Source organism: Stegodyphus dumicola, chromosome 9, assembly GCF_044657685.1.
Source record: "Stegodyphus dumicola isolate Sdum_Otavi_A_Nest chromosome 9, ASM4465768v1".
Taxonomy (NCBI): domain Eukaryota; kingdom Metazoa; phylum Arthropoda; class Arachnida; order Araneae; family Eresidae; genus Stegodyphus; species Stegodyphus dumicola.
Window position 1 is genome coordinate 32,355,341 of NC_140776.1, and position 21,603 is coordinate 32,376,943.

The following is a 21,603-nucleotide window of genomic DNA, read 5'->3' on the forward strand; positions in this document are numbered from 1 at the left end:
CATGGATAAACATTTGTTGTACCACCTTGAAGTTGGAGGTGTAGAGATATGGGTCGGCTGTCAAAATGGCAGTCATCATTAAGTACAATAGCTCTCTGTTTAATTTTTAAATTAGTACAATCAATACTCAACTCAAATAATTTGCATTCATAAAGTCCTAAAATTACATAATTCAAATTATTATCAAGAACAAACAAGGTAATTTGTTTACTAATCCGTCCAATTTTCATTTGTATACAACATATTTTGTTGAAGATTATTTTTCCTTTAGTTTGGGTTACTGAAAATGATCTAACTCTTTGTACTTTTAGACGTAATTGTCTAGCTGTTTTGGAAGAAATTATTGATATGGTGGCACCACTGTCTACAACACACTCTAGACGTTTCTTATTGGGCAAATATCCCGACACCTTTAATAGTCAACTACTGTGAGGGGTTTCTGGGGTTGATTCTATTGCAAGGGGCGTAACATTAGGTGTATCAGATCTCTCCCTTCTGAAAGGACAAACCTGAAACCAGTGAAAAGCATTTGGGACTCCGTTCCGGGTGCAAAGTCTACAGGGACTAGGTAGCAATGGCAATCTATTTTGAGAATTATAATTATGATGGCTTGTAAATCCTGGACCACTGAACCGATTATAAAAATTACTTGGTCTCTGAAAACGTTGGAAATTGTTGGGTCTAGGAGAATCTTGTCTCACAGTAGCTGAAATTCTACTTCTATTAAATCGATTGTAATCTTGGGGACTGTTCTCAATCGGAGTAACAAATCTGGGAGGTGCACTTTTGATTTGTTGATTTTCTCTAATCTTAATAAGCTTATGGACATGAGTAAGCCAAGAGATGGGGTCAGAGGGTGTGTTGATCGTCATTAAGGATTTTAATTCTGTAGGAAGGCCATCCGTCAGACCCTCCAAGATCATTTCATGAGTTAGATTTAATTTTTTACCAATATCTAATTTTTTGCGAAAATATTGCGTTATGTCCTCTTTATGATTGTACTTGTAATTGGCAAAATCACCAAACGTAGTTAAAATGGGGTCGAAAAAATTTTCCTTTAAAATTTGGACTAATTCCACATATTTAGTAATTTTATGGCAGTTTTTGACATATACGCTAAGTGCATTACCTTTTAGATATCGAGCTACATTATTAAGCTTCCACGTTTCATCTTTATCTAAATGAGTTTTGTTAAAGTACACAAGCCATGAATTTATATCCATATCATTCTGCGCGTCAAAGGGAATTATACTTGTTTCAGGTTCAGCGCTAGCTGCCCTTAATGAATCATCAGGATCAGAGATGTTTTCATTAGCCATTATTCTTTTAATAATACTTTCATAAATAAAACCATTATTCTTTTAATAATACATTCATAAATAAAACTAATAATACATTCATAAATAAAACTAACTCAAAAATAATACTCTTTAAATTTTCCCAAAACGATATTAAAACCAAAATACATCCTTTAAATACCAAAAATACCAAATTTAAAATACATTTATACCAAAATAATACTTTTTAAAATTTTCAAAATAAAAATACTATTATTAAATCAGCAATTATAATTCAATAGTAATAATATCATTTGCATCACCAATCTTTTTACTAATTGCTTCTGTTTGACTTATTGTGACGAGAATACGAGTGATGAAATCGACACGAAAATACACATTTTTGTGCACTCTTGTTTAGATTTTCGCAAAACACGATCAATCACCACACAAGCACAAAGCTCTCGAGAGCAACACAGAACGGCGTAGACGTAGGGAAAGATTTCCATCCTCAAAAGTAGGTCAACGGTAAGAGCACATTTGATGAACGACGAACTTACGATGGAAACACAGATCACACATCACAGGGGGCAGAAGGATGCTTCTCTGGACGTAAAATAATCTGCAGAATACCAGAATACAGGTAACAAAAGGATGATTCTCTTGAAGCAAGAACGCCTAGCGAAAAATGTAGAAACATAGAAGTCGCACAGCGGCAAATTCATCTAAAGTGCGTAACATTTTATCCGTATAATCCTTGGGGTATTTTCTTTTTTAGATAATCCCTTTGAAGGTGGTATCCTACCGGCTTTCTGAAATGTAATTTCTCATACATTATTTGTTTTGTGCAGCCGGGGCAACAGGAATGAGACAAATTTTGGAATATAAAGTGGTAGGTTTATTTTAGCATCCATCTCACAAGCGTTCTCTTCGTACCTTGAGCAGAAGCCCTACTTATACATATGTGTACGTCACGAGGCTCCTCCAATCAGCGATATTAATTGAAATCACGAGGTGACGCTATCTTTTCATCAGGAGTGTTCTTAAGTACTTTATGTAATATGACAGATTTATGAGTTTGGCGATTTGGCGGGCGCCAACAGGTTAATATATTTTATACTAAAGAAAGGATTTCGCCAAAATTTAGGAACAGGGATGCAATTTAGGTAAAGAATCGCCAACACATTATTAAGAAATATTATTAGAATTTAATTTAATTAATGGATTTAAAAATATCATTACATATATATATAACTTAATTACTTTTAAAAGGAACATGAAAACTCCTATGAAGGAAAAAAAATTAATTTAATTTAGAATATATAAATGAAAATTATCTCGCATGAAATGTGAAGTGAAATTTAGATAGCAAACTTGTACTAATGTGGAAATTATTAATTGGAATTTGTAAGTAGTTAACCTAGAAATGCTTATTAAAATGCAAAATTATAGAATAAATCAAAAGAATTACTTCTGATTCCCCAGGAAGATCCCGACCTACGACTTATCAAAAGGAATTAGAATTTCTCCGTATAAATCATCAACAATTCATGAGAAGCACGTTTCATCATTTCCCATATCTGAACAAAATCCCTATTCCAATTTAAATATCTACATAGTTTTTTAAATTTGGTAAGTATTAACTATACTTTTCATTTGTCATGTGGGATTCATCAATATGATAACAACTGGATTATTCACATTTTTTTTAGTTCCTTTCGGTAATAATACTCAACTACATCTGAGTGGTGAAAGTCGTTAAATGATAAGCAACTATACTTTTTATTTCATTCCTCAGCCAATAAATATTTAATTTAATAAATAATTAAATACGAAAAATAAATGAAAGTACGTTTCTTGCATGTTACTATTGAACCTTTTTTTTTTCTTTTTTAATAAAATAATAAATTATTCCGTTCGTAAAATCCAACAGAATACATTTCTTGGGAAATTATTAAATTAAATGTTAATAATTAATTTTAAGATATGAATTTCATGAGTACCTGATTTATGCTATATATTCAGGTATTAGAAATTCTTAAAAATACTTTTCTAACTTAAATTTCGTCTCAAGGCATAAATAATTCAACTCATACGAAATAAATAATTTTATTTCACATTATGTGTAGGTTATCATTTATGTATTCAGCGAAGGATTTGAACTTCGATTTATTTCTAAAAATAGAAAGAATGAAACACATCTGCTTAAATAATTAAATGCAATCTTGAAAAAAATATGCGAATTAATTAAATTGAAAACGTTACAGGAGAATTATATTGAAATCATCAGTTTAATCTTTTATTTATAATTTAGGAAATTTCCCCTTAGCACCAATGTACATTTTAATTATGCTTCGATATTTTCCGCTTTTCTTTTTAAGTAAGATGGGTTGTCTGTAACAACGTAATTTTCCAGAAACAATGGTTTTAAATTTACTTAACTAATTATTTAGTACCATTTTTCATACTGTCAATTAAAATTAATTTCATGCAGATATTTGAAAGGCTGTATTTTTATTCTGCTTGTAATACTTAACACAAAAATCTGACAAAAATTAAGGGATATTTCTTGACACAATATAATATGTTATATAGCTTACATATTTATGTTTTAGTTTTGATAAATGTGCTAAATTAAAATAAAATCTGAAAGCTTTCAGATTTTATAAAAGGGGCGTTTTTCTAACGTTTTGTGTGTTACCTTTATTTATTAAATCTCAATTCAACAACAATAATGCAAAATAATTTATTTATAAAGAGCTTATCTTTAGCATTTCCAATACAGAATCTCGCGCGCTGGAGATAAAAATGTTTATTTTTTTTATACAGTGCTGCCACTACTCGCTTTGAAATCGTTCAGTTTCTTAATCAAATACTTGTAAATGCTTCACAAAATATCGAATCCTTACTGATATTATAAATGCGAATGTGAGTTTGTTTGCGTGTTGGTTTGTTTGTTACGCTTTCACGCCTTAATTACTTAACCGATCATCATGAAATTTTCAAGAAATGTTTTTGATATATTAGAAAAGGTTATAGGCTATAAAATGACTTCGTACTACATTAATTAGCCGAGATATTAATTAAAAACTATTTTTCTCCTACATTTTTGACTTACTTTGTTGGGTTTTACCCTATTAAAGGGATTTGGCTACGCGCCAATTTATATATTCACACATGTCTATAGAACAGCGGTTAGTTGAGTTTCGAGACACATATCCGCTGATTCCAAAAATTCGTCGGAATTCATCGATACTATTCTCATTTTCATACGACTTTTATCAGCTGAGATATTAATTAAAAACTCTGAAAACGCTAATTTAAATGCGACTCAATAGCGACATTAGGGATTTTTCCTTAGGTCTTCCCGTGTGGGTCCAATAAATTGATGATAAAAATTATAACTTTTGATCTAATTATCCAAATATCCCGAAATTTAGAAACTTGTATCGCTCTCTGAATGCTAGGAACAATTGGGGGTGTAAGTGTTTTTGTGGCTTAATTATTCCCACCTTAATCACAGATGAAACAATACTCCGATTTCTACTGTTAACTCTTTGTTGACAGCCTGCGATTCGAAAGCGACGGAGGGGGGAGCTGGTATCCGGTCGACCGTTGGGTTGACGGGGAAAGTTCACGGATTTACACGTCGAAAATCATTTTAAAATTAGCAATTTCTAATTAACTTACCGACATGAACCTGTCATCAACATTTCGAATTTTCTAATATATTTAATGTTTCGTGATATTTCTTTCGTGATTTTTTAAAGATCTATTCATTCATGTTATATATTTTTGTTATTGTTGCTTGCAAAATTGCATTTACATTTTACTGTATGAGATAAAAATTTTGTTTTATCATTTTAAGGCGTTCGAATGTTCTTTATTTTGAAAATTTAAGTGAAGTGTATTTTTAAAATTCACGCGGAGTTGAAATGTTGAAATGATGTTTTTAAACGAAATAATAGAAAATGGATGTTGCATTTAATACGAAACAAAAATAAGCTCCTATAAAATGATAACAGTATTTCAATTATTCTTTTACAGTTGATCGATTTATAACAGTTCTACACTTTATGTGCCACCATTTCTGGCCTCATATTGCCCTATTTTCAATTAGAATAATATTTTATGTTGATTTGTTATCTCTGACTGCAGATATTTTGTCTTCTTGTTACTTTGGTGAGAATATCGTCGTTTGTTTTTGATGAACTTGTAATTTCTTGACCATTTAAATTTTTTCGAAAAAGTAACAAAACAAACCTATATTTTCAAAATGGAAAAATAGTTAGGATTGACTGAGTAAAAAGTGATGATTCATACGTGCAGGATCTAGGACAATCTACTAGCATTAAGAATACTGAAAAGAGAAAAAAATTGTACATAGAAAATGTAATGAAAGCTATTTTTCATTTCAGTTTGCTTGGAGTGGAGACAAAATGGACTCTCAACCTCAATGTGTTGTTTGTGGTAAACTATTATCCAATCAAAGTATGAAACCTTCATCTCTTAAAAGACATCTAAGCATACCAATTTAAAGGATAAATCTTTAAAATATTTTAAAAGGAAATTATCGGAGTTCAAAAATACTAGACAAGTAATGAAATCCTTTGTTACTTCAATTAAAAAAGCTTTGGAAGCTAGTTACCTAGTAAGCCTAAGAATTTTAAAGTATAGGCAGGGTCACAATATTGGAGAAACCCTTGTACCAGCACACCTAAAGATATCGCTTTAAAATCTTTCAACGGAAAATCAGCTAATTAACTTAATAACATTCCGTTATCAAATTAGATAGTAATTTGACGAATTCTTGAAATGGCAAGTTTAATAAAAGGAAAACTTATTCAAAAAACAAAACACAGTGAGTATCTAGCATTGCAGTTGGATGAAAGTACTGATAGAACGAACTTTTCAATTATTAGTTTACGTAATTTCCAAAGATGGTAAACGAATTGCCAAAAAGTATTTATTTTGTGAATCTCTTCATGATAGAGACCCCGCAAATGAAATTTCGAAGTAATTCACAATTTTGGGCCCCAGAATGATATTCATTGCAATAAATGCATTGGTGTATGCAATGACGGAATTTGGGGTTTTAATAGGAAAATATTCCGTTGTTGTTACTTAGATAAAGAAAGTCGCACCTGAAACTAAATTTACTCACTGCTCCATTTATCGTGAAGCTATAGTAGCCAAATTAATACCCGAAAAGTGAAAATCGTTTTGAATGAAGTTGTCAAAATAGTTAATTTTATGAAAAGTCGAGCTTGAAATTCAAGATTACTTACGATTTTATGCCAAGAGATGGGCAATGAACATGAAACGCTTTTGTTATATTCTCAAGTAAGGTGGTTATCCAAAAGGAAAGATTGAAATCATCATTTTTATCTTCGACAAGAAAATCCAATTTTCCTCTGTGGTTTAAAATTGGAATTGCAAAAATATTTATTTAGTATGGCGCGTTTGGCATATTTAGCTAATATGTTTGGGAAGTTAAACGAATTAAATTTAGGATTACAAGGTTAAATGTTAATTTGTTTACCATTAGAGCCAAAACAAATGCAATGATAAAAAATATCCAGCTAATAATCGAAGTATTGGATGAAACTATTTAAAGCTTTTTACTACTTTTACAAAATTTTATAACCGAAAATAATTTGAAAATAAAAGAAGAATTAACATCCGACATTAAATATCATTTTTCCATTTATTTTTATCGTGAAAGAAGAGAACAGTTGATAGAAGCTATAACTCAAGATTTCAAAAATAACACACGTATTAACTTTTGGCTGAACTTAAAAAAAGAATTCAAAGGCATTTCAAATAAAGTTATTTAAATTTCCATCCCTTTCTGCAAAAATTATTTGTGTGAACAAGGAATTTTCTTCCATATTATATGTGAAAAATAAATACAGAATATGATTTAGGGTTAAAAATAAGTGGAATAAGACAAGACATAAAGCTTTATCTTAAAACAAAAATTCACACTTAAGTTTAGAACTAAAATATTATAACTGAAATTTTTATAATTAAAATGGTAACCAATTTTTAATTAATATTTTGTATGTGTGCTTATTAAATACAAATAGCCAATAGTTTGTGCAAATGGCAAATATATATTGTTTTTAATATTTCTATTCAGAAATTGAAAAATCATCATTGTAAAATGTAGTAGTGTTCTAATGTTTTTCAATTTTTGTTTAGATGGTACGCGTTAGTCAAAAGATTGAAAATCGCTGCTATAGAGACAATTTTGTGGAACGCATCCTATTTCAGAACAACCTGCGCCAAGTATTTCTTCTTCTGATTCGAATCTATAATGAGTGTGAAATTTGAATTTATTAGATGTAATGATACAAACATTGAGAATCATAGGACATATGTTGGAGATATGAGAAATTCAAAATGGAACAAATTTTTGGTACTTCTGGCTGGTGCTCCTATTACCCAATGTAGCGCATCTTTTTGATACATTAAGAGCTACATTACCGGAGCTAATCAAGTCTAAATTTCGAGAAAAGCAAACGACTTGGTCTAAACGGCGTCACTAAGTTAACAAGGTGTTATTTAAAAAGAGTGTTAGAATATAATGATGAATCATAGTAATACATATAAAATAGCTATTATTCAAATTATGCAAACTCTTAACCTTTTGAAACCGGGTCTTTGGTAGCAGTAAAACCTACCAAAGGACGGGGAATCTTGAACTGAATGCTTTCCCCCCTTTAAGAAATCACCTCCTATTTGCAACAAAGATTCTTGTGTGTAGTTTAATGGATTCTCATAGGGGTGCATCTATGTCGCAAAAGGAAGACCTTTGAAAGAGATATGTGGTTAAAACCCTAGAAAAGTAAAATTTGACATTTCACCCCACTTTTCAGCCTCGAAAATGGGGGAAAAAGACATGCCTACTGAAGTGGACAACCCCGTCTTTTCAAAGAGAGGACTCTATGGAAACTGTAATAGCCATCCCGTTTTCAAAAGGTTAACAATTTTCATAAATTCATTCAATTCTGTTAGGCCTATCAAGAATTTCACAAGAATATTATTCACTGTCATTTAGTTTTGTTAAAGTTCTGACATCTGTACACCGATTCAGTCGTTTCAGAAGTTCAAACCTTTGGTAAAGCATAATCCACAATAGACAGGTTGTTGCCGAATTTGACTGACAACTTCAGAGGGATGATAGTAGGCATCAAGAGACTGAAAAATTGCCCAAGACATGTGGTCGTCGCAAACCATTTTTACTGGAAAAAATCGCAAGATTGCTAATGAAGGATATGATTGTCGAAAGCAACAAAAGAGACCAATAATAAATAGAAAAGTATTTACTTGACGTCAAACAGGATTGAAGTTCATCACAGTTCAACGTCAAGAAGTAGATGATGAGACAATTTTTATGAAATAATTAAAATTGCAGCCGCCTAGATTATTGCATAACCAACATGGAGAAGGGTTGACGAACGCATTCAGTAGTACTCTGTGTTCTGGCTATGTCTGCTGAAGCGACGAAGTGATGTCAGATCCTCTAGATGTCTGAAAAACAACCGATTTCAGGTGGTCCCAGAACAAATCCAAAGAATTTAGGTCCCAGAAACAGGGAGGCTAAACAGCAAGTCCGCTGCTTCCAATCCACCTCCCAGAGTATGTAGCATCGTGGTAATGCACCGCAATCGCAAAATGTGCCATTGCACTAACATCCATTAACCACACGTTCTGGCACCATTAGGCGGTGTATCCTGCTTCAAATTCGGGAGGACGTGCTGTAGGAAATAAAGCTAATATGCGCCATTAAAGGCGTTCGAGCAGAAGGTACGATGCCAACACATGCGTATTGTACGAGTTCGCCATGCCTTCTCTTGTAAAGCAGGCTTCATCTAAGAGCAAAACAAAGGTCGAAAACTGTGAATCATTCTATATCCCTTAAGCATCCAGCGTACGAAGTCTACCCGAAGGGGGAGGAGGTGAGCGGTATCGCATTGTAATTGTGCCTTCTGCATGTAGGAGGAGTACATGTTTTCTGCACATAAGAACATTCCACACCATTTTGTGCTAAATATCCAAGTCATCTGCTACTGATCAAGTACTGTTCTACGAGGAAACAGCAAACCGTTTCAATACTGAACTTTCTTTTGTTTCAGATGTGCGTATACGCGTTCTTGATCAGGATTACGAATGTTATATTTACGACTGTTATCGAGCGATGTTCGTGAATGTATATGGTGCGGACAACGCCTTCTAGGATATTGCTTATGGCACATCCTTTGTGCTAGGTGTCCATTGCCACCTGAGCAGTCGTAAATCAGATGTTTACGCGCATATTCCCAGTTCTTGCAATCTGACATGTTTTTCCAAATGACGTTTAATGCCCTTGTATACTGTAAATCCCCACTAATGAAAACTACTTGCTCGCTGGTTTTATTTCAAACACACGCATGGGCAATTTGAATCCGAGAAGGTTTCATCTTCTCGAACGCATTTTATTTTTCCCATACGCATTGGAGATTTGCATACATATTTCTCGACCGCAGTGCTCCTAATTCTCGTATTTGTTTGGCCACTCTCTTCTCAATGTCTATTTTTCAAATTTCCATCGCGGTCATGGCAATTCTTTATCCTCTTCATGCCTACATTCACCCTTCTAAATTTGGCGGTCGAATTTGGCAACATCCTAGAAACTCTTCACTGATGACCATACCTTCATATATTCAATTGCAAAACACAGTTTTGCGGACACACACGTGGTGGCATAATGAATTGTTCTAAGAATATGTGCAGTTGTTTATACTTAAAAATAAATAGTTGTTAATAAATTTTAATACATAGCTGTAAATTATTATCTGTATATTCTAAAGTATCAGATATCTACAACCTTTTATATTATGTAGCCTGTAAACCTTAGATATTTGAATGAAAATTCAGTCAGCTGAATAGAAAAATTTCACCATCCTACATTTTGCAAAACATGGATATGAGGGTGAAATTCTTTCACATCGTGAAGAATTCCTGATGACTATAACATTGGGTCTGTTTGGATTTTGGTAGGGAAGAAGTTGAAAAATATTTTTGTCCTCTTTCATCCCAGACTGAACCGCTTTGCAAGGGAAATGGCTAAAATGCCTTCAGTTATTAAACAACTATCGCACTGAAAGCTTCCAAGAAGAATCAATGCCATCAAGAAGACAGCCAAGATCATGTTATATCTTATATAATCTGCTTATAGATAAAGTATAATTATCCATTAAGCAGAGTTTTCAGTTTTTTATCCATTCACTGAAACCTGATTCTAAAATTCTGAACTTGCATTTTATTAATCATGCAAATCTTCTAATAAGGAATGGGGAAAAATTATTCATTTTATAAAACCTATTCAAGAATTCATTTTCGTTACCATACAAAATTATTTTGCATTACAACTGTGTATGCTATATGTAAAAAATGTGAGAATTATTCTTTTAATTCCCATGAATACTAAATATTCAAAAAACGCTTTTCTGTGATTTATGCAAAGATGAAAATTGATTAGAGTTTCACCATTTTTTAGCAATAAAAATTGCAAGCGTAATATTTCCTTAGAGCAGTAACTGAATGAACGTATCCACAAACTGAATATTTCCAACATAGATTATCAACAAAATAAATATAAAGTCTGTAATTTATCGTTAATTTAAAAGCAAACATGGACGGCGTTCATTCATTTTCATTCTTTATTTTGTTATGTTTGTTAATATTAAGCTTCATTATAGCAGAAAATATATCAAACGAAGGCTTACTTTTCCAGCACGAATTTATTTCCATGTTTTAAATGAATTTCATTCAGTTTTAATACTTTTTTTATTTTTACAACTAACTAGAAAAAACAATGTCCAGAGTATTTAATTTAATACTATATAAGTAACATCTAGAGCTTCAGGAAAAATGTCACTTTTAAGACTATAAGGATAAATAAAATAACACCAGAAATGATACAAGCAATTAACGAGTTTAGAAACAAAATGTAAACTTCCAAAGAAGTAAATGGTAATCAAAGAATATTGGCAAATAACAAAATAACTACATAGCATAAAATACCTTCACGTGTATAGCAAGTAGCTAAGATTACTTTCACAAAAAAACCAGACGTTTTCGTCTGATTGATTTCTTTCCTTCATGCCGATTGGGATTTCTTTTCTTTTTTCTCTACGTATACAGTCTTTCAAACCAATCACGAATAGCATAGACATATTTCTTCATTAACTTCCAAGATCAGTAACGATATCTTCTGTCTAAGAACAACAGTCAACAAAACTTTTCTTTAGTTGACTAATGTTGTATCTTGCATCATTTTCTGTATTTCGGAAAAGTGTGTTTTCTTAAAAGTTTATTATTGTGTAAATGACAAGTATGGGCTCACTATAGATTATCACTGTTATATTGCGCTGCAGTAATTGCCTGAATTCTAGAACAATTTATTTGGCTTAACAATATTGTTTACTTCCATGCCTCTTGAATTAATTTACAAGTTTTCGTTGCTCTGCATTGGCAACACGCTTTGGATTTGTCGTCTATAGAATTCGGTCACTAGAATGAAGCTAACCTGTAATTATTCTAATACAGTAGTACCTTGATATATGAGTGCCCTAATGTAAGAGTGTCTTGAGATACGAGCCGCCGAGTGAGCGATATTTTGCTTTGAGATAAGAGCAAATTTTGAGATACGAGGAAACGCACACTACATCCCTGCACATGACCGCAACATACGCGCGCATGTTGGTGTCGTGTGCAGCGTCTAACAGTTTCTCCCACCTCAGACTAGACCTCAGTCTGTTTTGCTTGTTTCCCTTGTTTTCGAAGTATTTCTGATAAGTTCGGTTTGCGTTTTTTGCTTTCACGTTTATTTTTATAAATATGGGTCCGAAGAAGAAGATAATGTCTATTGAATTAAAGCGCGAAATCATGGAAAAACATGAGCAAGGGGTGCGAGTAAATGACTTGGCGAGGATGTACGGCCGTAGAATATCAATGATATGCACTGAGCTTAAACAGAAGGAGTTGATAAAGTGTATAACTCCAGCTAAGGGCTTTACAATAATTTCTAAGCTCCGGACCTCTCTCCATGAAAAGACGGAGAAACTACTGATGGTGTGGGTGACAGAGAAGCAGCTTCAAGGAGGAATCTTAACACAAAGCATCATATGTGAGAAGGCACGAGCGATTTACAGCAATTTGCTGAATCAGACCAAACACACTTCCACAAACGGGGAATCGGAAGACTCTTTTAAAGCTAGTCGGGTCTGGTTTGACAAATTGAGAAAAAACGGCATTCACTCCGTCGTCAGGCATGGTGAGGCAGCAAGTTGGGATGTGAAAACAGCTCAGGTTTACATCAAAACGTTTTCGGAGCTGATAGAAGCCAAAGGATACATCTCCCAGCAAGTCTTCAACTGTGATGAGACAGGGCTTTTCTGGAAAAGGATGCCGAATAGGACTTACGTAACGGCAGAAGAGAAGACGATGCCAGACCACAAACCCATGAAAGATAGATTAACTCTAGCACTTTGCGCCAATGCGAGTGGCGACTGCAAAATCAAGCCTCTGCTAGATTTTACTGGAAAATCCCAGAGCCTTTAAGTCACATAAGATTTTAAAAAGAAAAATTGCCAGTTATGTGGAGGGCAAATCCGAAGGCGTGGGTCACCAAAAAATTCTTTGTGGAGTGGATAAACCTGGTGTTTGGCCTTTCTGTTAAAAATATCTACAGGAAAACAACCTACCCATGCAGGCCCTTCTCGTCCTCGACAATTGCCCTGCTCACCTACCAAACCTCGAAGATGCTTTACTCGAAGAGTTCAAGTTTCTAATGGTTCTCTACCTACCATCCAACACCACTCTTATCCTGCAACCCATGGATCAGCAGGTGATTTCTAATTTTAAGAAGTACACCAAGCACATTTTTCGGCCCTGCTTTTGAGGTGACAGAGTACACAAACCTTAACCTTCGAGAGTTCTGGAAGGACTACTTTAACATCGTGATATGCCTAAGAATTATTGATCAGGTCTGGCTGGGTGTTACAACGAGGACCTTAACCTCTCCATAGAAAAAGCTGTGGCCTGAGGCTGTAGCTGAAAGGGCCTTCGAAGGATTGGAACCCGAAGTGTCAGTGGTAGGAGGAGATTGTTTCGATGGAAAAATCCATGTGTCTGAAGGGGAATGAGAGAGATGTAAACGAACTCGTCAAGGAGCATTCTGACAACCGAGGAGTTGCACGATCTACATTCGCAGCACCATACGGTGGTTCAAAGAAAAAATAGTTTTGAAGAGGGGCCAGAGATGGAGGAGGTTATCTCTGCAAGAGATATAAAGGAGACCTTGGGAATGTGGGAGAAAGTTGTAGTTCTTTGATAAAAATCACCCCGAAAATTTTGCAACTGGTCGTGCATCGGACACTTCACTTTTTCTTTTAATTATGTTTCCATAGAATATGTATTTGTTATTTATAAATAAATTTTTCTTCTTGTAAATACATTTTTTTATTCAAAAACACTTAACAAAAACAACTAAGGTGGTGTTTTGGGAGCTGGAAGGGATAAATGGCATTTCAATTAATTTCAATGGGCGAAATTGCTTTGAGATACGAGCAATTTGACACACGAACAAGGTTACGGAACGAATTAAACTCGTATGTTGATGTACCACTGTACTTATTTTAAAACTTAACTATGTGATTGGATTATTACTGGATGTTTACGTATAGATACTTTATTATTAGGTGTTTAGAATTTGCTTTGCATTAACTGAGAGAAGTTAAATTTATTAAAGTTATTTCAAAGCTAAACTACTCTTTCGATTTCGGCTCCATTTGAATATAGGAGCGTAAACAAATGTACTTAAAATATCTTTGAGTACGATTTTGCTTTCTGTTCCTCGTTTACTATTTATTTATTTTTTAACTTAAAGAAGTTTTTCCTCTATTTTTCTCTATTCTTAACTTGACGTAACACAGTTAAGAGAAGATTTTGTTGTTTGTGAAACGGTTGAACGTAAAGCTTATTTTTATCCCCCATTGCTTGTCTTAAACATCACATTCTTATAAATCATCACCAACAGGAATTGAAATGAAGAAGTTTGACATCTAAATTTATAAGAATGTGTCCCAATTTTGAAATCTCAATTTTTCTCAAAAGAATAGACATATTTAAACAGAAATATAATAACCGCTAATATTCCATAAACAAAAACAAACCGAATAAACAAAGAAGGCTCTGGAAGTGTGATGATCGAGTGAAGAGGTTAAAAATAAGAAAGCCTTTTAAGGGAAAAGTGCTCGTATTCCCCTTACACAGGACAGAATATGTAGCTACTATGTCACAGGGATTTGGGCTCTTTATAAAGCCACCGAAGTTTAGCAACTTTATTCTTCAACCGCTGGTTGTCATCGTTTTTTAAACATTTAAATTTCATTCAGTTTCCTAATTGTATTTGAGCCCACCAGCGGCCGAGCGGTAAAGTCGTTGAACACTGGTAGTTCGGTCCGAGGTTCGAATCCCGCGAACGGGCTGGTTGCATGGGTGTTTTCGTGGTTTTCCCCATGTCTAACGTGTATACGAGCCAGTTTCCCTTAGAAAGTCCTCCACGAAGGCATCCCTCCCCTTAGGCAGATAGCCCTAGTGTGCTTTGCCATAATTAAATACACCACACTATACACCTAATTATATTTGTTGTAAAGCACATTATTGTTTTTATCTTTTATTTATTTAATTTAACTATAATTATTTAATTAACTATAATTGAATTCATAGATAGCGTATTTATTATTTCGTAAAGCGTGTACGATTTTTATCACGCTAAAATGATCAAAGTATGAGACAAGTCTTTCTGATAAGATGGTTTTCAGAATTTCTTATATGTTAGACTACTTTTCCGGAAATTAAATTCTATTCAGTTCTATTTAATTTTTCATTGTAAGTTACGGTATATATATGTATACTATGCACGTAGGTTACTATGAAAAATATGTAACTTCCGCTTTTCATCTCTAATTTATTATTTTATCTTATCATTGAGGAATCGATTTGATTGGCGACTTTCCAGATTTTCAAAACTGCATTTTGAAAATTTAGAATGTGGCCAAATAAAACTGTATGGTCAAATCTCGTTATTTTGTACACAAGTTTAATTGCGCATGTATAGTATATAAGCAGCCATATATTTTACTGTTATATTTTTTCCTAGATGAGAAGATTCATATATTTTTTATCCAGAAAACTTACAAGTTCAAGGTTGGAAGACATTTCTTGTCATTTCATTTAGTTTTAATGGTTGGATATTTAGCTGATTCTACATATCATGTGATTGCTTTCATATTAATTAACAATTAATTGTCTAGTGTTAGTTTATCTAAGAAGGAAAAACTACCTGTAACATTTGTTACAGGCATGGGTGTTAAACTCCTGCATTGCCATGTAAGGTAACAGAACGGAATTATCGTCCAGTATTCTTCAGAAGATTTTTAAGGAATTATACAACAATTAGGGAAAGAAACTCATTAATGAAGGGATATTAATAAGATTCATGTGGCGTTTAACAAGTAAAAACAGTAAACGCATTTAAATGAGGAATCTATAGTCTTCTTAGAGTTAATTAAACTGTCTTATCTGCAATTTGCCTACGTGGTAAATCATTATGAACTTTACTCTTTGTGTCAATAAAATGAAATTATCATGCACTTTCATTATGCGGAATGGTTACATTCAAAACGCTGTTGAATCAAATATTAATCAATTTTTGTTGTAATTTTTGTTGTAACATTAATTTTGGATTCTCTTGTAAGTAAAACATCTAATATTTGAGAAAGTGTTTCATAAAACTTCGTACTGTGAACATATTATGCTGGGTTTGCTATTTTTTATTTTCACACTTATGCATATGCACTACAGTATGAGAAGTTACTATTTTTATAAAGAAATTATTTTAATTAGCAGAATATCTGTTTGAAATTAACCACACATTGCATTATCTCATATAGATGATAAGACAATTTAAAAACGTATAAGTTTAAATATATTAACATCAACCTGATTTCCAACTCACAGCTATTCAAACAAGCTTCTGTAAAGTAACATATGATTCCATATACTGAATGACTAAATTCATTGCCCATAAATAAACTAATGAAGAGTCAAAATGTATTGCCATTGGATGGAATATTTTTTCCACTCACATTTAATTTTCAGTTTCAGTCTTAATGTAATATTCCTTTCTAGGTGCAAAACACGAGAACGAAACATCGTACCGAAAATAATCTAATCTTTCACTGAATAAAAGTGTTAAACGCTTTACATGGACAGACTTTTTATTTTATTTTATTCATTTATTGTGTCTTAACGTGTTTTTACATGTTAACACAGAGGCATTTTGTTTCTATTTTGCAATGAATAGTTGAGTAGATTTAGAAGCTGGTAGAACAGGTTATAGCTTTTAATCAATAAAGCGAAGTAACTGAACATTCATCTCAATGAAAAATAGTAAATTACTAAATTTCCTACGTAATTCGAAATGTTTTAATTATAAAAATTAATTTAGATCTTACCTGGATTTAGGTATAGATGCCTTCCTATCTGGTATCCAATTTCTCTTCCTTCCTGTCTGCCGTCCGCTTCGTCGACGATGATATTCTGCAATGAGACAAGGAACGTGTTCCGCCAAACTGGATGATCAAATTTCAAAAATATAAATATAAACACACACTAATATCCTTCTTATAATGTTGTTGTTTTTAAAAATGTTAAATTCTGGTGGTCCCATGTGTTTATTATGTTTGTTTTAATTTGTTTTTAAGGAGATGTAGGTTATAGAAACTGTGTAGTGTCACCAGACCCTGGGCTTAGATTCGGGTCACCTGTCTGTGCATGAAGGGAACGTCATACGTGTGCTCCCGCTCTTCCGGTCTCCATGTGTGCGTCGTCCCATGGTGATGCTGCTGTTGCTGATGGTGGGCTGCCTCCGGATCTCCGTCTGCTGAGTACATGGAAATGCGAGATGTGGCGTAAGGAGCAGGGAAGTACAGCTGTTCTCTGCTATGCGATAATCTCGTATCGCCTCTTCCGGCTTTCTCCCACACAGTCATAGGTACGGTATCCACAGGCTTCGAGACTTCCCGCTCCTGTTGAGTTTCTAAAAAGGAAACAAGATTCCTCTTTCAGCAACATCAACAATAGCAATATTTTTCTAGTAACAAAACATATTAAGTAAACGTCGTGGGTTATAGTCTATAGAACAGAAAACAAGAAATTAAATGTAATAAAATTTTCTTCATACTTGTTCAAAATTTGTGGCATGCCCGAAATTGAAATTTAAATTACATATAATTTTGATGAGTTGGGTAGATCCAGAAAGCGTGTCGCAGAATCATTCAATCTATTAGAAGCTGAGGCGAGAAAATTAGGTTTAACCATAAATGAAGATAAAACAAAATTTTCAAAATTGGCCCACAAATCAACTAATCCGTTGCCACTGACTGCGAACGACTACACTTTTGAAAACGTGGCACAATTCAAATGTATTGGAACTATTGTCACTAATAATAATGATTTATATATGGAATTTAAGAACAGGCTCCTCATTGCAAATAGATAGTACCATGGTCTTAAAAAATCAGTTCAAATTTCGACTTATCTGCCGTAATACTAAAATTATTATATATAAAAACGTGTTACGTCCCATCACACTATATGGCTGCGAGCGTTCGGCAAATAAAAGTAAATTACTGATATTTGAACGTAGAATATTAAGAAAACTATTTGGGGCTGTTTGTGAATATGGTGTTTGGAGATTATGTATAATCATGAAATCTACCAAAAATTTAGAGCAGCTTGATACTGTCAAGGTCATAAAAAGCCAAAGGATTCGATGCTTGGGTCATTTATATACAGAAGTGAAGGCATAAATCTAGTAAAACAACCCACATTTACCAAACCTACGGGGAGCTAGAAAGCAAGGAAGGCCACAAATTTGGTGGTTTGACGCTGTTGAGGAGGATATTAATACCATACATAGGGGAGACTAGGATGAATATTACATCAATAAGCCCAGATGGGGTAGACTGATTGAGACAGCCTTGGCCAGCAGTAAGCTGCAGTGCCTTAAAAGAACAACAAGTTTTTATAAGTTAAAAAATAAAATAATAATAATAATAATAATAATAATAATAATAATAAATCTGAAAGGTTTCAGATTTGAAATTACGTCCAAAGGAGCGTTTTTTTAACACTTTGTGTCTTACCTTTATTTATAACTAGCTGTACCCGCCCGGCGTTGCCCGTGCATTTAGAAAATGCAGATTAGTGAATAGCGCAGGAATAGTAGTGTAGGACATGTAGACTGTCTCTCTCTCTTCCCCCCCCCCACAAGCTACAAAAAAGAAATGAATTGTAATTAATCGATTTAATGTATCGTCAAAACAGCAAACTAACGCTAGAATAAAGAAATCAATTGTTACAATCGAACGTTATTTGAAAACAAATAATAATATCAGTGAGTCAAAAAAACCGTCATTAATCAATTATAAATAATTTTTTTAAAATTTTTCTAATTCAAAAATCGAAAATCGGGCTTCGAGGTCTGGTGGCCAGCCCCTTTGTGCTTCCGTATAAAAAATTCCAGGTCCCTGCGTGCGATAGATTTGGCTGGAGAGCTCGGTCAGACAGACAGACAGACACATTACACTTGCTTTTATTATTATAAAGATATATGCTGCTCTTCGCACTTAAACCATAAAATTCAGTTCAAGAGAAATATCGCAAAATAATTTTAAATTGAATATATCTTTAGAATTTCCGATACACAGTCCCACGCGATGGAGATAAACATGATTTTCCTGTACAACGTTGCCATTGCTCGCTTTGAAATCCTTGAGTTTGTTAATCAAAAATTCGTCAAAGGTTTAAAAAATATGAAATCGGTAATAAGTCAAATTCCAAATTTCAAATTTGGGCTTCCAAAGGCGCATATTCGCAGCAGGTTGGGCGATAGCATATGGTGGCAACAGTCTGAAAAGTGAAACGGGCATTCAGAGTGATTCGATGCAAAATCGCAAAACGGAAACAATAGTCCCTCAGGGACAATACCCCTTTGAACTAAAAACAATAATTGGTTGGTAAGCTTTGCCTGGGAAGATATTGAAACAACTCGGTATGTCATTCGATTGTTTATCAGTGATAATAAATTTCCGATTTTCTGCAACAGAGTTCCTAGTAGGTCTATTAAATACTGCTGAGGAAAAATTTATTTTAATTATTAGGTTTAAATGTATAATAAGACGTAATATCTGAAAAGCCTACGACATGATAGAAAATCATTCGATATTACGCTAATGTTAGTTATTCTTCCAGGCCCACCAGCAGCCGAGCGGCAAAGTTGCTAAACACTAGTAATTCGGCCAGGGGCCTGGATCCCGGCAAATGGACTGACTGCACTGACGTTTTCGTGGAGTTCCCATGCGTTATGTATGTACGAGCCAGTTTCGCTTAGAAAGTCTTCCCCGAAGGTATCTTCCCATTAGGCAGATTTCCTACGAGTGCTTTGCCATAATCAAATAAAACACACCATAATTATTATTTTTTTTTCTTTTCTTCTCTTTTTCAGCCATTATATCCGTAGAATATTTATGAATTTCGTTATTTATTAGAAGTATAATTAATAATATGATGTCATGTAAAATTAAATTCGGAATTGCTATTTCCATTAACAGATAAAATTTAATTTTTTAACAAAAATTTGAGAGTCAAAGAAAATAAGTCCTTATGTCAAAAGAAAACAAAACCAAACAAAAACAACCTCCCCCCCCCGAAAAAAAACAGAAACTCTATAGCTTAAATTTTTGCTAAACTTGCATTATTAATTTCTATGAAATTCTCTAATAAATAAGATAATTCAATAGCAAATAGTTTTAATAAAATAAATTGGATTATCTTTGATAAAAATGATACCTAAGCAAAGAAACCTTCTCTTACAAGCTCGACTGTAAAAGACTAAATGTTCTAAACCAGTCATTAATGCTCCTAGATTAAAAATTTAATTAAAACTAAGTCTTAATTAACGGCAACTGAAGAACCGAGAATACGTTGCCGGGTATTAAACTTTCTTCCTAAAGCGCATATGATTATACACATAATTTGAAAGACCATAAGTTGACTAAATTTTTGCAAGTTACTAAATGTATGACTGTCTTAATATCTTAAAATTCATAAAAGGTAATAACAGTGTTGCGTGCGTACGGGTTCGTAATAGATTGAATGCACGCAGGTTCGATGATAGGTTAATAAAATTTATTTAATAAAAAGAGACACTTCAAAATTCTGGAATTTACCACAGAAATTCTCTACAAGTGTTTGCAGAATTACAGAATACGATCAGTAGTTACATTTTAAACTACTAAGAACGTTACACACAACAGAATGCAAATCGCTTTTAAAGAGCGCATTTAAAACTAACCCGGATATCTCAGTTATTGCGGAACTAACAGCTCGCAACAACAATAACTAAACAACTGACAGCAGATCTGTCTCTTCCTTTCTTACATAGTTTTGAAGCTGTCGCCGAGATATTTCTAGTACTTAGATTCTCGAAATTACGGAAAAGCAATATGAGGGTCGAATCACGGTTACAGCTAACATAGTGGACAATTACATTTATTTAATTTCAATACATATTACGGTGATATAGGAACCGAACCAAAATGTCGCCAAACTTGCCGACATAATAAATCGCCAAAACCGTTGTCAGCGATATCTCGCCAAATTACCGAGATACACATTTACTCAATGTTGAATAATGTTAAATGCCTTTGCCCCCGTATTCGCACTTTTCCGACATAGCTTCTCTTTAGATTTTTTTACGTTACAAAAGAATTACAATAATTTTACTTATAGTTTAATAATTTTACTTATAGTTTAATAATAATTACTAATAGTTTTACTATCTAAGTACAAAATTCGTAACTATAGCTAAAACGTAACCAAATTTCATAGCTAATATTAATGTAACGTATGTAAAAGTAAACCTCATAATTTTCATTCTATATTTCGCTAATTGCTTATCATATAGTAGTTTATTATTATTGGTACATTAATTAGGGCAAAGCACTCGAGGGAGACTGGCTCGTACATATTTTGCACATGGGGAAAACCACGGAAAAGTACATGCAGCCAGCCCCGAACTGAACATTCAGCGATTTTACTGCTCGGGTCGTTATCATATAATGCGGTTTTACTAATGTCAAAGCACGTATAAGCACATTATATGTAATAATCCAAGCACATTATATGTAAGGTAGAAAATGAAAATCAA

General features: G+C 33.4%; 1 protein-coding gene across 3 annotated transcripts in view; it reads right to left on the reverse strand.

Annotated features, from left to right (window-relative positions):
• The window catches only part of LOC118192447 (cell adhesion molecule Dscam1-like), an 816,729-nt gene that overhangs the window by 130,069 nt on the left and 665,057 nt on the right, over positions 1–21,603 (reverse strand). For 2 of the 3 annotated variants that reach the window (XM_085823333.1, XM_085823331.1), the window contains 2 exons: positions 17,156–17,430; positions 16,847–16,931 (listed from right to left, as the gene is read on the reverse strand). In XM_085823333.1, the coding sequence (XP_085679459.1) occupies positions 16,847–16,931; positions 17,156–17,430 (360 nt within the window). The remainder of the gene's footprint in view (positions 1–16,846; positions 16,932–17,155; positions 17,431–21,603) is intronic. The other variant, XM_085823332.1, reaches the window with a different exon arrangement.